This window comes from Thamnophis elegans, chromosome 7, assembly GCF_009769535.1.
Source record: "Thamnophis elegans isolate rThaEle1 chromosome 7, rThaEle1.pri, whole genome shotgun sequence".
NCBI classification, from domain to species: Eukaryota; Metazoa; Chordata; class Lepidosauria; order Squamata; family Colubridae; genus Thamnophis; species Thamnophis elegans.
In genome coordinates, this window is record NC_045547.1 from 57,134,188 (window position 1) to 57,152,177 (window position 17,990).

The 17,990-nt window shown below is 39.5% G+C and overlaps 1 protein-coding gene across 1 annotated transcript in view; it reads left to right on the forward strand.

The window, feature by feature from the left end:
- The first annotated feature begins 226 nt into the window (after window positions 1–226).
- Window positions 227–17,990, forward strand: part of MDFIC (MyoD family inhibitor domain containing) — a 29,886-nt gene continuing 12,122 nt past the window's right edge. The window contains exons 1-2 of the mRNA XM_032221841.1: window positions 227–434; window positions 6,817–7,083. Of these exons, the coding sequence (XP_032077732.1) occupies window positions 227–434; window positions 6,817–7,083 (475 nt within the window). The remainder of the gene's footprint in view (window positions 435–6,816; window positions 7,084–17,990) is intronic.

Sequence of the window (17,990 nt, forward strand, 5' to 3'; positions counted from 1 at the left end):
GCTGTTAGAACTAGCAAGGAGGATTTATTTTTGCAACAGTGTTTGGACTGGACTTACTGTTTTGGTGGAAGATAAAATGCAAATAAAAAGTGGAAGTCGATTCAGAAATTGAAAATAATTGCAAATAAGAAAAAGGAAATAAGAACTCTGATATAATAGAGAAAGCTTAAAAATTTGGATGTATAATGAAATACTTGATATGTTAAAAATGCACATGAAACACTACATGGGAAAAATAGTGGAAACTCAGAGGGAACATTTAGAACAAGAAAGAGAAAAGGAGAAAGAAAAGGGATTATATGAAGATCAGGAAGATATCATAGAAGAAAAAGAGATTGAAAAAGAAAATAATTTAGATGATTATACTGGGATTTACAGTTATATACCCAAAGGAGACAAGGGAGAAGTGGCCCCCCAAAAGGAAAATAGCGAAGGTGGAATCAACGGGGAAAGAAGGGGAGGAAATTGGTGAGAGATACTGAAATAACACAAAAGGAGAAAAAAGATTGGAAAGGGAAAATACAGGAATTTTAAGATCAAGAAAAAGAAAAAAACTAGGCAAATGGCTGGAGAGAAGAGAATATGAGAGAAATGAAGTTCCTGAGAGAGTAAGAGAAAATGGTTGAAAGAAGGAATGAAAGAAAAGGATTTACTAATAGAATAGAATGAAACTTAGTAAATATAGCCAAAGGTATATATTCAATAAAATGTGTGGAATATAGATTAAAATTACTACTTGTGGATAACTAATTAATTGCAATGTTTACTATATCAAATTAAACTTGAGAATATGTATTATTAGTAAAACAGAATAATAGATGGAATTGGTATGTTAAATTTGATTAATTTTGAGAGGCAAAAGGATATTGTTTATATATGAAGAAAAAATAAATGAAGTGGGAGAATATGGAATAAAAATAAGATGACTGAAATATAAAATGGAAATGTGATGTAAAATATAATATGCATAATAGAAGATGTAAAGGGGGGGAGCAGGACAACACTTGTTCATAAAATAAATTAAAATATGTAACAAAAAATAAATAAAAAACTTTGTTAAAAAGTTGTAGGTGCTTTATCACAGAAGATTTTAAAGAAAAGACTGGACAGCCACATAACTGAAATGGTATAGAGTTTCCTGCTTGAGCAGGAGGTTAAACTAAAAGACCTCCAAGTTCCTTCCTGCTCAATTATTACATTGGCTTGCAGGGATGTACAATTTAGCTCCTACCCAGTCTAAATTGTTTTGCATCATGCATTCATTTCTATGATTTTGGAACCACTTGTCACTTTCTAGTGCTGCCTTTAGGGTTGTTTCTACATCCTTCCCTATTTGAGGCTTCATTTTGTCTTGTGCACAGGTGGTGACTGGTACAGCAAGTTGGTGGGATGGAATTACTGGTCAGATTACCTCCAGTTTGGTGCTGTTGTATTATGGTATCCTAGACAGGACATCTGCCAAGAATTTTTTTTCTTCCCAGGATGTACGGCAAAGTAAAATTAAAACAGTTAAAGTATTGAACCCAATGGACTTATTTGGGTGACAAGGTTGTTTTGCCTCCTCCTAGGAAATGCCAACAAGTTAGGAGCATGCAGCACATTGTGTAAGCCTCCTTTTCCCAGGCCTCCCACTACTGCTCAGTTTTGGTGAGTTTTCTGGAAATATTTGCACACGGTTGTGAGGCGCTTGCTTATTTTTCTGTAAGAGGTACTGCCCTTACAGCTACATCATTGGCATCTGCCTGAATGAGGAATGGAGTTGTCAGGTCCCATTTATCTGTACAAATGTTCAATCTGTTGGAAGGGGGGGTTGGGTTACGCTTGCATGGGGTTTTCTTTGTTCTTTTTCTCGACTTTGATGTATCAACTTTATCATCCCAAAGGTACAGGAGGGAATTAGAAGAAAAGCTATACTGTACCTAATTCTTACTAATAGAGAAAAAGTGATAGAGGGAGTTGAAGTTGCTGGAACTTTGGGCAAGAATGACTATGTCATATTGGAATTCAATATAATGCAACACAAGCAATAGAATATAATCTAACCAGCATCTTAAAATGTTGTGGCCCAGCAGGAGCCATTGAGCTGCCACCAGACTCCGACAGTGAGGGGCCCTATGAGTCGGCTCTGGAGGATGTGGAGGACCCTGGACAGGGTGCCGTCTCTGAGCAGGGCGCAGAGAGGCTGGTTGGCCACTAGGAGGCTCCTGAGCCTTGGACCAGTGGAGAGGAGAAAGGGAGTCTGATCCCGATGTCATGCATTGGAGCAGTGGGGAGGAGCCAAGGGAGTTGTTCCTGGATGCCCGGCAATGCCGGGCAGATCGACGTAGAAAGCAGCTACACAGTTACCAAAGATAATTGGACCCAGGTGATTGTAATTAGGCTTCTCTCAAGCTAGTATTTAAAGAGAGACTGGGAGGAGCCTGGTTTTGCAGGATTCAATGTCATTCCTAACGCTGGAGAAGCTGTTATCTGTCAAAGTCTGAGTTGCTGCCAAGGTTCTTATCTGTTTGTTATGCTTGGCTTTCAGCCCCTGAGGTTTTGGTTTCTTGCTAATAAAGTGCTGTGACATTCTAGTTAAGCTTGTCTCGGCATTCGTTACTGAACGGAGGAGGGGGTCAGAACATTAAACTAAAAGAGCTGATTTTAACAAACTCAGAGACAGCCTAAGAAAAATTCCATGGATGACAATCCTAAAGGGAAAACAACTCAAGAAGCATGGAAAACTCTGAAAAACATCATCATAAAATAAAGTAAGCACAAGGTTCTTCCTTTAGGCCCACTGTCACACCTGGAAGCCATCTTTTACAGCCAGTACTCTTCAATATCTTCATAAATGATTTAGATGAGGGAATAGAAGGGGAACTCATCACATTTGCAGATGACACTGTTGGAAGGCATAGCCAAACCTCAGAAGACAAGCTCAGGATCCAATAAAATCTTGACGGACTTGAACAATGGGCCCTATACAACAAAATGAAATTTAATGTGGGGAAAAAGCAAGCAGTTAGGCAGGAAAAACCAAAGGTACAAATACAGAAACCTCCCTAAAAAAATTAACTGTGAGAGGGATCTTGGAATCCAAGTGGACAATGACTTACATATAAGTCAGTAGTGTGCAGCAGCAGGCAAAAAAGATAATACAATTCTTAGTTGTATAAACAGAGGCATAGAATCAAAATCACATGAAGTATTACTGCCGATATATAAAGTCTTAGTAAGAACATGGAATACTGCATCCAGTTTTGGTCACCACATTACAAAAATGTATTGAGACTTTGGAAAAAGTGCAAAGCAGAGCAACTAAGAAGATTAAAGGCCTGGAGACAAAAACATGAACAGTTGCAGGATTTGGGTTTGGCTAGTTTGGAGGGAGGAGAGGGGGGACATGATAGTAGTATTCCAGTATTTGAGAGGTTGCCGCAAAGAGGAAGGGGTCAGCTTATTTTGGATAAGAGGGCATCAGAGGGCAGGACAAGAAACCATGGATGGAAACTAATGAAGGAGAGAAGCAACCAATGGAATTAAGTAGAAACTTCCTAACAGTGAGGACAATTAATCAGTGGAATTGCTTGTCATCAGATGTTGTGGCTGCTTCATCACTAGAAATTTTTGAGAAGAGACTGGATAGTCATTTGTCTGAAATGATATAGGCAGTGATGGCGAACCTAGGGCACGCATGCCACAGGTGGCACATGGATGCATTTGTCAGGGGAAGCGAGGCGCTGCCCTGTCAGCTGGCCAGTGCGCATGTGCACACTGGCCAACTGAGTTCACCCTTTTTTAAAGCCATTTTTCACCCTCCCCAGGCTCCTATAAAGCCTCTGGAGCCTGAGGAGGACGAAAAAAAGCATGCAAAAAATGGGGTGTGTGAGTACCTATAGTGCATGTATACGCACTGGGGGGGTTCGTGTGTTGCATTATGGGTGTGGCACACCTGCACACAACACCCCCCTGCACTCCCCCCACTTATGGCACGCGACCCAAAAAAGGTTTGCCATCGCTGGTATAGGGTCTCCTGCTTAAGCAGAAAACCTTGAAGGTCCCTTCCATCTCTATTCTGATTGATTGAAATTCTTGCCTACCTTTGTCCCTAGATGTTATCAGAGGTTCATTCAGGTCCTACTGAGATAAAAAGAGTCTCAGTGAAGAGACCATATTTTGGTGCTTGTTTAATTTATTTAATAAAGTTAATCAATGTTAATATACCAGTGTGTAAAATTTCATTTAGTTCAAAAGACTGATTGTAGGGGTACTTTTAAAAAAACCAGGGATGATTTGAACCAGCCCAACCCAACCTCTCAATATTTTTGCCTTTCTTCTCCACAATGAAGTTCTTACTATTCAGTTCTAGACATGCCTCACTTAAATACATTTCTGAATAACTCCATAGAAAGAATATTAAACCCTCAAAAAGAATGCAAAACTCCCCCCCCAGCAATTAATAGAAAGAGGTTTCTAATCTTGTCCTGTCATTTACTTTTTAGTAACTTGGAGGTACATCTGTAATATATGCAAGGATTACTTTGTGTATAATCCAGAAATTAGTGAATATATTCCACTACTATATGAAATATTTTAAAATATTTTCATCAGAACCTGTTTTCTTATTGAAAGCCCAAAGGATTTCTATCCTAGTTGTTTTAGGACGTGTATTTTATGAGGTCCACATGCATAAACCAATATAAAAACATTCCTAACGTAGATTTTCTATAATAAAAAATAGGTATGGTGGTTTCAAAGTTCTGCCTTGGTATTTTTTTCAAAGGCAACCAAAATATATTTTTTCTGGATTACCAGTATTTTTGGAGTATAAGACCCTCCGAAGTATAAGTGCCTAGCTTTTGGGGAGAAAAACAAGGGAAAAATATCTTCCTCTGCCTCCCAGCAATTTGCCTCCCTGCAACAAACAGCAAACAGTATAGACAATATACATTGTTTGTAGTGTTATGTTTCAGACTATAGTTGTACAGATGCTGTTAAAATTGATGTGCTTTCTGGAAGTATAGTTATTTTCTGCTATTTAAAAGAATAGCACTTTTTAAAACAATAGTACTGGGCCTCTTCAGATCAAGCATTTATTTCAAAAAGCTTATTCATTTTGTTAAGTTGTCTAGAATAATAAAGCAGTCTTTAAAAAATAAGTGTAATGATTTGAACATTCTATAGGCATTTATAGCAATTGACTTACCTCCTTGCAGCCAACAGCCTGATTAGCTGAGGAAAAAAAAATCTGCCTCTGCCTCCCAGCAATTTGCCTGGTGGAGCAAACAGCAAGTTTCACTTTCAATTTTTCCTGATCATCAGCTGTTTCAAGCTGCAGGGATTGCTATAGCCTATTGAAGCTCCCATTTGCTGCAAAGAGGTAAATTGCTGGGAGGCAGAGGCCAAAAGGTTCGGGCTGGTGGGTGGGTGGGGTTACATTCGGTGTATAAGGTGCACCCAAATTTTCACCCTCTTTTAGGGGAAAAAAAGGTGTGTCTTATACTCTGAGGTACTTCTGGAAATGTATATAATTATGTATGGTGTATTATATAAAGAGAGGGAGGGAGAGAGTCTCATTTATTTTGTTTTAGTTTTTATATTCTGCCTTTATAAACTCTTTTTTTGCACTTTTAGCAATATTGTCTTAATGGTTTTTTAAAATTCTAATTTTAGTTTAACAGTCATGGGAACTTGTTGCCTACAGATAAGTTAATTTTTAATCTATGCTAAGAGAAACTTGGTTTGACTCAGAATATTTAACAATCTCTGAGGTTTTAAATCCTTAAAGTATTAATTTCTTACACTAAATAAGTAAATCTCTTACCATGGTTTCACTTGGAGACCAAAATTAAATCCATAGTTACTGTTTAAAGCAGTGTTTCTCAAACATGGTAACTTAAGATGTGTGGAATGAATTACCCTGCGGATTTGGGGGCATTGAAGTCCATACAACTGAAAACTGGAATATCATCACTGATATATAGTAGCAATTGACCTCAAACTCCAGCCAGTATTATACCTAAATATATTTGTGTAATATGGCAGACCATTTGCTCCAATATCAAATGAAAAATAAAAAAGATTTGAGGAACTTCCTGGATGAGTCCTGGACACTCCTTATAGAAGAAAATTCCATTTGTAGTAAGTCCAACAGAAGGTATATTAGACATACTGATCCAATTAAAGTAGGAGAAAAACATATTTATAGAAAGCTTGATCGAGAAATTTTCACTGCACTGTATAAAATATTTTTCTCTGCATTCAGTGACACTGCTACAGTGATCTCAAGTTTTTTAAATATATATTCAGATCATTCATTAGTAATCAAATATGAGCAGACACTTGATGACTTTATCAGTCCTGAATAATGTGATTTTATAATCAAAGATAGCAATAGCAGTAGACTTATATACCGCTTCATAGGGCTTTCAGCCCTCTCTAAGCGGTTTACAGAGAGTCAGCATATTGCCCCCAACAATCCGGGTCCTCATTTTACCCACCTCAGAAGGATGGAAGGCTGAGTCAACCCTGAGCCGGTGAGATTTGAACCGCTGAACTGCTGATCTAGCAGTAGCCTGCAGTGCTGCATTTAACCACTGCGCCACCTCGGCTCTAATATAACTTATAATAAAAACCCCAAATGTATTAGTTAAAGCAATTTATAATCTAATCTATTGCAATCAGTATTTTTAATCTGATGAACTTTCATAGTCAGCAAGGTCTTTACTAGTGTTCTAGGTCATAGTTATGTAAACGTGGCTGAATGTTGGAAAACTTTGTTTAAACAGGTATCATTACAGCAGTTAACTGCCCTAATTCTTTCTTTTTTTAAAGCACAACCTCAGCGTTTGCCTCAGCCAAATGCTTTGCCGCTTGACAAGTATAAGGAAGGAACCAGCAAAAAACAAAATAGCCCAAGAAGTCTGAATAGTGAAAGTGGATTTTGCAGTGGAGTCAAAGTTGATGCACCAGATAACCGAATATTTTCTGCACCTGTTTCCCAAAAGATACACAGAAAAATTCAGTCCAGCCTGTCAGTCAACATTGATAGCAGTAAGAAAAGCCCTGCTTGTTCTCATAAACCAGGTCCTTCTCCTGAAGGTAAGTTGATAACAAAGCCCTGATAATAATTAAGCAATCGTCTAAAAATAATTGAAGAGTCTTGAGTCATGTTTCAGAAGGAAGTAGAAATCATTACTGTAAAACAACTTATTTTACCAAAGGAAAATGTTTGGTGGGAAATTGCAGCAAGTATTTGAAAGAAATGAAAAGTATTTCCTGCTTTCAGATATTTGTTCATCTCACTACTGATCTTGGAGTTTTCTTTAAATTGCTAACTGGCAGTATCTTTACAGAGACAAGAAATGCTTTGTATTTAGGAGATAGGCAAATATTTTAAAATGTGTAATAACTTGTATTTTTGTTATTGACAAGGGCTTAGTACATCCCCAAAAGTCCATATGCTGTATAGAAACCTAATCCTGGGTATGTATGTATTGTGTGTTTGTGTGTTTGTATTATATATATTATATATTATAGTATATATAAAAAAATCACACACACACACACACACACAGATGGAGAGAGAGACAGTTGTAAGTACAGACCAGTTGTAAATGACTTTTTTCAGCATCATTGTAATTGTGAACTTTCACTAAATGAATAGTTCTTAGTGGAGGACCATACAGTTCACAGTTACAATGGTGCTGAAAAAAGTCATTTACAACTGGTTGGTACTTACAACTGTTTCAGCCTGCCTATGTCACATGATTAACATTTGGGTGCTTGGCAACTGGCATGTATTTATGATGGTTGCAGTGTCTCAGGGTCATATGATTGTGATTTGTGACTTTTCTAGCTGGATTCTAAGAACCAAAGTCAATAGGGGAAGTTGGATTCACTTAACAACCATATCATTTGCTTAACTGCCTCACCAAAAATTTGGTCACGACTTACTTAGCAATTTAACGATGAACGTTCCAGACTCAGTTGTGATTGTAAATCAAGGATTACCTGTAAATGCTTATTTATTTCCATACCCTCAATATATAAATACATTTTATTCTTGCTTCTTTGGAACCTGTGAATAAACCATTAATCCAACTACAGTAGAAAGAACATCAGAAGTTAAAAAAGAAAAGGAAAACAAGACAAAATATCATTTTATCCCCTTTCATAATCTTCTCTCAACATTATTGTAAATATGCCAGAAACAATTGTTCTGGAAGATTGATCATCTTGGCAATTTCCTCTATTCCCTCCATTTCAAATGTACATTGCTTAACTTTATAAACCTCCTTTTATAGATTACTAGTTGAAGCAGTTTTTATTAATTGACTTGAGCACAGAATCCACACAATTTTCATTATAATGAGAGAAAAAACATTTCTTTCTCTCTCTCTCTCTCACACACACACACTCCCACTCTCACACACACAGACACACACAGACACACACCTCTCTATGTATTGAGAACCAATTTAGTGTACTGGTTAAGGCATCAAGCTACAAAACAGAAGCCATGAATTCTACTTCTTCCTTAGGCACAAAGCTGAGCTGGATAAATTACCCAGTTTAAGTAATTTTGACTAATCTCTCTCAGCCCTAGGAAGCAGGCAATGGCAAACCATCCCTGGAAATTGCAGAGACTAATCTAGGCAGTTGCTAGGAGCCAACACTGACCTGAAGGCACAAAATAAATAAATAAAAAGCTGTACTGTATACTATAGAATCATGTTATATAAATACCTTTAAATTGGCTTCCTAACAATTAGTTGGTTAAATCTTGATATATGGAACAATATCTTATGGAATTATTCAATACTGTAGTGAGAGAAGGGTTTGTCCTTTAAAATATTAGGAAAAACTAACCTAAGAAAGAGTAGAATAAATATTATGCAAATTATAAATGTAATGCAAATGATTTTCAAAACATTATCAATAAACAGTAATAAATCACAGGGAATGTTTCAAGGAATTAAAAAACAAACATGCATATACAATTGCATATGCATGATCACCAAATGTATGTAGCATCTTGTTTGTTTAGAAATGCATGTTTTCAGCTCTTGACATCGTGTCAAGAGGAGCTCTTGTTTGCTTGTGAGAATTATGTCACCTCACATCTCCTGTCTCCTTTTTCTGATCCTTCAGGTTCTGTATGTAGCTTTTATGATATGCCAATGTCTGAACCACTTGCTTTCAGCCTCTGCAAATTTGTACTTTCCTTCTTTCTTTTAGATACTCTGGTGCTTCCCATCATTCACTGAAGTAATTTAAATGTCACTTTTCTGCTTCTCTCACAGTATTCTCACAGTCTCACATCAGGTTTGTATCACTGCACCTCCTGCTGCTATAGTGCAATAATCATGTCTGATTTAAATTGAAAAATATAGGGTACAATGCATTTTCTAAAACAAAAAGAACATGTTGTTGACTTCTTGTATTCCTTAGGAATGGCAATTCCTGTATTCCCAATTGTCCTCGTTAACTGAATCCCACTGTTGTTAGGCAAAGCAAGTTCTTGCTGGCTTTCCACAACCAAAGTTAATGAGGAATCTGGCAGGAAGTTGCAAGTCCCAGGCCTCTAGGTAAGGGAGTGACTACTGCTAATGGGGGAGGGAGTGAAGGGGTATGGAGGAAGTCAAGGAGGGAGCACAAGAATTTCTACACAAATCGAGGAGTGAGTGGGAGAGTATAAGGAAGTATGCATTAGGAGGATCATTGTGGGTTGAACAAGTCATGGTGCAGATGTTGGGGAGGATGCACAAGAGGCACATTGTGAGTCAGGGAGGGTTCACAAGTAACATGAGTCATAGAGGGTGCATAAGGGAGTGAGGATTTACAATCGAAGTGTCGAGAAGGCTCCTCCCCTCTCAGAGCAGGTTCCTTTTTCTTGCCGGGAGGCTTCTCAGTTTTTTTCTCCCTCCGGGGGGGCGAACCAGAGTGGGTCAGCTTGACTCGGCAATTCACAGCACGGTGCCCCTCTTTCCCACAGCGGAAGCAAGCGGAAGGTTTGGGCTTTCCTGTGAAACCTCCCCTTCCCCCTTTCTGCACTTTTGAGAGGGGAGATTTAGTGGGGGGAGGGGAATCCTCAACTTCTCCCTCTTCCTTGTAATAGAGTCTAGCCAAATCAAGCTCAATATCTGCAGCGTGTTCTTACCAAGGCTCTAAACAGTGTGGAATTCATCTGTTTACCCTTTCCACGGCACTCTCTCGAGCCCGGCGTTCGCCCCATGCCTCTTCTAGGAGTTTCATGTCTTGGGACATCTTGTAGTCTTCATCCTTAGAGCCACACCAGTCAGCAGCTGGTTTCCTGGGCCTCCTCCTCATGACTCCATTTAGGGCTCATCAGGTTCCTCTTTCTGTCCCACTCCCCAAGTCCACCTGGGTCGAACAGTAGGTTCCTCCACTCTCAGATCGGCCAGCATTTCTGTTAATGATGGTGCTGCCGTTGCACCCATTTCTTCTTCCTGGTCGCTGTCGTGTAAAGACATCTTTTTTTTTTCTTCTGAGAGGGCACCCCCCTCGGAAGGTGTTCGCTCCGGGTTGGGTGCGAGGTGAGACTCAGCTTATTGTCAGGTGCTGCTTCATTTAATAATCAGGAAAGAAACCACTCAACTCCATTCTTGAAATTAAGTGTACTTTTACTAATTATAAACGATAAGTAGCAGAGCAAAGCTGAGTCTGGGTAAATTGGCGCGAAAGCAATAGATATCACGTATAGTTCACTCCCCTTCCCTTGGTACCCCATTCCATAGTCCAATAATAATTCACCCAACTGTCAGGTGGGAGATATCTTCAAAAAGCATCATCAGGGTGGAATGCTGGACAATTAGTCTTGGCGGGAAACTCCCTTTCTCCACATGCACAAAGAGATGGTCAGGACAGCTTCTAGAACACTCCACCAGTATTTTCAGTATTTCAGTATTTTATTGTCACTTATAGGCCGCCCTTTTCCCTGAGGGGACTCAGGGCGGCTTACAACTCATGGGAAGGGGGTGCAAGACAGAACGTAAAATAATATGTGAGTACAAATAAAAATAGCAATAAAACACAACATTCATTCAACATTCGGGTGGGGTGTATGAAGATCTTATCCCCAGGCCTGACGGGATAGCCAGATCTTAAGGGCTGTGCGGAAGCTCTGGACTGTGGTGAGGGTGCGAATCTCTACGGGGAGATCGTTCCAAAGGGTCGGAGCTGCTACTGAGAAGGCTCTCCTCCGCGTAGTCGCCAGTCGGCACTGACTGGCGGATGGAACTCGGAGGAGGCCCACTCTGTGCGATCTGATGGGACGAAGGGAGGTAATCGGCAGAAGGCGGTCTCTCAAGTACTCAGATCCACTACCATGAAGGGCTTTATGGGTGATAAGTAGCACCTTGAAGCGCACCCGGAGATCAACAGGTAGCCAGCGCAGCTCGCGGAGGATGGGTGTTATGTGGGCGTACCGAGGTGCGCCCACTATCACTCGCGTGGCCGCATTCTGGACTAGCTGAAGTTGCCGGATGCTCTTCAAGGGCAGCCCCATGTAGAGCACTTTGCAGTATTCCAGCCTAGAAATCACAAGGGCTCGAGTGACTGTTGTGAGAGCCTCCCGGTTCAGGTAGGGTCGCAACTGGCGTACCAGGCGAACCTGGGCAAATGCCCCCCTGGTCACAGCCGACAGATGGTGGTCAAAAGTCAGCTGTGGGTCCAGGAGGACTCCCAAGTTGCGAACCCTATCTGAGGGGTGTAGAATTTGACCTCCCAGCCTGAGCGATGGAACACTGGCCAAATTATTGGGAGGGAAACACAACAGCCATTCGGTCTTGTCCGGGTTGAGTACCAATTTGTTAGCTCTCATCCAGTTCTTAACGGCCTCAAGACCCTGGTTCATCACGTCCACCGCTTCATTGAGTTGGCACGGGGCGGACAGATACAACTGCGTATCGTCCGCGTATTGATGGTGTTTTATCCCGTGCCTCCGAATGATCTCGCCCAGCGGTTTCATGTATATGTTAAATAGTAGGGGGGATAAGACCGAACCCTGCGGCACCCCACAAGTTAGGGGCCTCAGGGACGATCTCTGCCCCCCAACCAACACCGACTGCGACCTGTCCGAGAGGTAGGAGGAGAACCACCGCAGAACAGTGCCTCCCACTCCCACCTCCCGCAGTTGTCGCAGAAGGATACCACGGTCGATGGTATTGAAAGCCGCCGAGAGGTCAAGGACAACCAGGATGGATGCATGGCCTCCATCCCTGGCTCTCCAGAGATCATCGGTCAATGCGACCAAAGCGGTTTCTGTGCTGTAACCAGGTCTGAAGCCGGACTGGAAGGGGTCAAGATAACTTGCTTCCTCCAAGGTCCGTTGGAGCTGGAAGGCCACCACCTTCTCAACAACCTTCCCAAGAAAGGGGAGGTTGGAGACTGGACGGTAGTTGTTAAGAACGGCTGGATCCAAAGATGGTTTCTTCAGGAGGGGTCTCACCACCGCCGCTTTAAGTGCGGCGGGGAAGTGCCCCTCCCGAAGGGAGGCGGTTACAACCACCTGGATCCAGCCTCGTGTCACCTCACTGCTGTTGGTAATCAGCCAGGAGGGACACGGGTCCAGTATACAGGTGGAGGCACTCACAGCTCGTATGGCCTTGTCCACATCCCACCAGCACACAATGATTCCCCTCCCAAATAACATGCCCCCCCTCCCCGTTTCAATGGCAGCCGAAGCAGCAGCAAAGCAGAGGCTGACAGCCGGATTTGGCATTGATTACTAGTCGGGCCCCACCCAGGGGCCTAGGACGTCATAATGTATTTTCGTAATATGCATGCAGTTCCAAGCAGTGCAGCTTTTTGCATTTGACTGATGGTGATTTTGTCAATTTTTAACTGTTTTAATGTAATTCCAGTGCTTTTGGAATAGGACTCTGTGTGCCAATTACCACTGGAATTACCACTGTTGGTTTGTGCCATAATTGTTGAATTTCGATTTTTAAGTCCTGGTATTTCGCAATTTTTTCATATTCCTTCTCATCAACCCTGCTATCACCTGGTATTGCAATGTCTATGATTGTAACCTTATTTTTCTCAACCAGTGTGATGTCTGGTGTATTATGCATCAGTATTTTGTCTGTTTGTATGCGAAAATCCCACAAGATCTTGACCATCTGAGTTTCAGTGACTTTTTCAGGCTTATGTTCCCACCAGTTTGTTGCTGTTTTAATATTATAATTTTTGCACAAATTCCAATGGATCATTTGTGCTACTGAATTGTGCCGCAATTTATAATCAGTCTGCGCAATTTTTTTTACAGCAGCTGAGTATATGATCAACAGTTTCATCAGCTTCTTTGCAAAGTCTGCATTTGGCATCATCAGAGGATTTTTCGATTTTGGCCTTAATGGCATTTGTGCGGATAGCTTGTTCTTGCGTAACCAGGATTAGTGACTCTGTTTCTTTTTTTAATGTACCTGTTGTTAACCATAACCAAGTTTATCTTTTATTTTTTCCAGAAATTGGCCATGCAATGCTTTGTTCTGCCAGCTTTCCATTCTTGATTTTATCACATCTTTTATGTATTCTTATCTGTTGGACCTTCAATAGATTTTTGTTCTTTACTTCGATTAATAGATGTTCTTGACTTTCTTTTAAATAATCAGCCAGTGCATGTTTTTCTTCTTCAACTATTTGCTTCACTTGTAATAATCCTCTGCCACCTGATTTTTGGGGCAGATATAGTCTATCAGTATCACCACGTGCATTGTCATTAGTTTCCTGGTTTTTAGGTCCAAAATGTCCAAATCAGCTTGTGTCCAGTTAACTATGCTAGCTGTGTATCTTATAATTGGTATTGCCCAGGTATTTATGGCCTTGATTGTATTTCCACCATTCAATTTATATTTCAAAATTTTCCTAACTCTGTTGGTGTACTCTTGCCTGACAATAGTTTTTACTTCTCCATGCTTGATGTTATCCAACTGCAGAATGCCTAAGTATTTGTAGACTTCATTTTCGTTGCATTTAATTAGTTGGCCATTGGGCATTTCAATTCCCTCACATGTAGTGATTTTGCCCCTTTTTATGGATACAGTGGCAAATTTTTCCATGCCAAACTGCATTGAAATATCGGTGCTGAATACTCCGACTGTGTTTGTTAGTGATTGGATTTCTATTTCTGACTTTCCATAGAGTTTCAAATCATCCATAAATAATAAATGAGAAATCTTTTCAGCTTCTTTGGCTGTTTGGTGGCCTAATTTCATTTTTTTTAAGATTACTGATAGTGGGATCATTGCGATGATGAAGAGAAGAGGTGAAAGTGAATCACCCTGGAAAATTCCTCGCTTGATATTAACCATTCCGTAGTTCTCATTCCCTACTGCCAACTCAGTTCTCCACTGTTTCATCGCCTTTTCAGTAAAGGATGTAATATTTTTGCTAATGCCAGTTGTTTCTAAGCATTTTATGATCCAACTATGTGGCAGTGAGTCAAATGCCTTTTTGTAATCAATCCAGACCATATTCAAGTTCGTTTTTCTGTTCTTACAATTTTCTAATATCATTTTATCAATTAGCAGCTGATCTTTTGTGCCCCTGCTTCTTCTTTTCTTGCCTTTTTGCTCTACTGGCAAGATGTTGTTTGTTTCCAAATAATTCATCATGTTATCTGCAATAATGCCTGTGAGTAATTTGAAGGTTGTTGGCAAGCATGTTATTGGTCTGTAGTTTTCAGGTATTGTTCCTTTAGTTGCATCCTTCTGAATCAAGTATGTTTTTCCAGTTGTCAACCATTCATCAATTTGACCATTTTGTAAAATTTCATTCAGTTGCCTGGCCAATATTGCATATAAACAGATCAGATATTTGAGCCATAAACCATGCAATTGGTCATTTCCAGGTGATGTCCAATTCTTTACTTTTTTTACTCGATTTTTGACCATCTCAGTTGTTATTTCTAACACTTGCATTTGTTTGTTGCCAATGCTTTTCTCAAAGTTATGTATCCACTTTGCTTCCTTATTGTAGTCCTTTGCATTTTCCCACAGTTCTTTCCAGAATTCAACTATGGCCTGCTTTTCTGATTTTTCACTTTTGGTGTAAAACGCCGTTGGTATGATCAAAATTGCTGATTTTGTTTATATTGGATGATTCGTGCCTCATATCTTTCAATTTTTCTAGCTGTTGCTGTTATCTGCTGTTTTACAATCTCTACAGCTTCATTGATGTTTCTTGGATCCAATCTAGATCTTCTGATTAGCTGATCTATGATTTTGCTGTTTTTAAGAACATGCACATGCACATGCATGTTCTTTAAGTTGCTAGCATCTGCCCTTAATTTTTTGACTTTTTGTTCTAATCGGATTTTCCTTTGGCTTTTCCGTTGTGTGACTAGGTGCTTTGATTTTAATGCCTAGTTCTTTAGTGACTATTACAGCTGCACTGTACATTAACTGATTTGTTTCCAAGATGGATCCTGGTTTAATTGTTGAAAGCACTGCATTAACCATTTTCATAATAGGGGCCAAAATTTTCTTAGGCACAGTTTTTAATGATGGTAAACATTGCCTTTCCTCATTAGACAGAAAATGCTCCATGATCTTGTCCTTCAATTCTTTTTGTTTTTGAGTTAGTTCATCAGTTGGTTCAATGATATCTGGTTCTGGTGGTAGTGTTGTTATTTCCTCCCCAACATCTTCTTCTGAGAGTTCTATTACAATGTCTTTAGTTGTGTCTTGAGTATTGGTTTTTTCCGCTTGTGATGTTGTTGTTTTTTATTTTTGCAAATTGCCTGAATTTCCTCAAGTTCAACTTCACTAAACACTTTATTCCGTATAATAAATCGCCTTTGATCTGCTAGTCGTTGTTCACTAACATTTGAATCTGGATATTGTTGTTTCCATAATTCATACATTCGCTTTAAATAGCCTCTTTTTTCTGGCTCTGAGTTGTAATAAAAGGCCATTATGGCACGATTTTCATCTGCACTATATTTTTGTTGTTTTGTTGGCTGGTCCACTTGTAGCCCACTTGTCGACAGATGCCCAGGGACCTCAACATCCGCCGTGGCCCTTGTTAACCCGCGCGACGACCGATGCGGTATAGAATTTTTATTCGTTTCTTTCACCATGTTATATGGGTTGGCAGGTTTTTTTTATGGGGTCAGGTTGCCAACCTGATCCCAACCCTCCTCCTTTCTCATCTGGGCTTGGGACCGGCAACGGCGGAGTTGTTGTTATTGTTCTTCTTCTTCTTCTTCTTCTTCTTATTATTATTATTATTATTATTATTATTATTATTACTGCATAATCCAAAGGGATTGCCAATCTTCCTTACATGGGTACCATTAGATATTCATATCCAATTATACTCATCATAACACTACACATTGTGTACATTAGTAACATTATCAGTTATTTATTTAAGCTATATCTATTGTCAATAAACTTCACTAAGTTTAACTAGTTTTAAATTATATTCTTTCATCTATCAACCTGTAACTTTCCAATAGCAAAACAGTCTCATATCTTCTGCCATTTGTGGTGCCACAAATCATCTTCTTGGTCAGCTTTGTATAGACTCCTCTTAGCAACTCCTTGCTTATAAGATCTCTCATATAATCTTGATGCCCTCTTTCTGTTTCCTTATTCAGCTTATCTTTGATTGCCAGCAGTGTTATCAATGCTTTTGCTAATAGAATTTATCTCTTTAAATCCATCGATTCTTTGGTTTTTTTCTTCTTCTGTATCTTTCCCTCTGGAATAAATTTCCTCTCCATTTAATTCCTCTTTCAGTATTCCATTCTTTCCATTTTCAGAGACAAATCAATCACCATAAATATCAGCAGGTTTAATCTCTTTATATTCATTTTCCACTTTGCTTTTTGAGTTTTTACCACCCTGTTTTGCAATTGATAGACATCCTCAATTTCTTCATCATATTTTGTTGTTATATGCTCTAAATCTTCCAGTTTTTTCTCTATTCTTTCATATGTATTTGATAATTTCTGAAAGTATCTTTTGCAAACTTGAGATTTCTATTTTCTTTTGAAATTGTGTAATTCTAACAAACACAGCTGCTCTAGCTTGGAAGGTTAATAAAATTAAAGCATAGATTCACAAAGAACATTTGTTTTCACTTTTCTCTGATTAAAAATATACTTCAAAGGGACATCTGTGTGCTTCCCTTCTTACCACTCTCTGTAGCCAAGCAGTGAACCCTTGTAGTGGCAAGTCAAAACAATCAGTGGAGAAAAAAAAGTGTTCCATTTTCAGTACACAAACTCCAATCAACAAACCCTCCCAGCCTCCGAACAGCAGTAATACTGTTGAAAATCGAATTTCCTTTTGTATCTTTTTTGTATTTCAAGTTAGAAAAAAGAGTCCAGTCTTTAAATGAATTAGAAAAATACCCACAGCAATGAAAGAGGAAAACTTTAGTCCATCCGTTTCAAAAGGCTTGCATAAATTCCATTCATGAAGACAGCACTTAAAAAGTAAGATAACCACTGTCCAAAACCATTCCAAATTTAATTCCGCCGCTTGATTCTTCTGTTCTCCAATTTAGATTAATTTTAAGTTTTTATAGGCAATCTCTTTTTAAAACAGTAAAAGTTCCTCACCAGCTGGAAACACTTTCTCTTTCTGTATCCTTCCGTTTTGGAGCCGCCCCGCCTTCGTCAGCCTTGGCTGGATTTTTTGTCGCAGGCTTGAAGAACTTCTCTTGCTTCTTTCAGGGATTTTGCGAAAACCCTGAGGTCAGCAAGACGTATTCTTCCTGTTCACTGTCTCTTCGAAACAGTTTAGGTCCGATTGGACCACCCAGCAGCAAAAGTATTGGCTGCAGTATCAGAGCATCGAGACCGCATGCCCATGTCATCACAAAATTGGCTCCTCCTCTGTGTATATAATTTCTTGATATGAAGATTGGAGACCAAGCATCTCCTTCAGAAAGCTTCAATTCCTGCATCCCAATTTCATTGTATTTATTTTGTACAATGACAATAAAGACTATACTATGCTATATTGTATCAC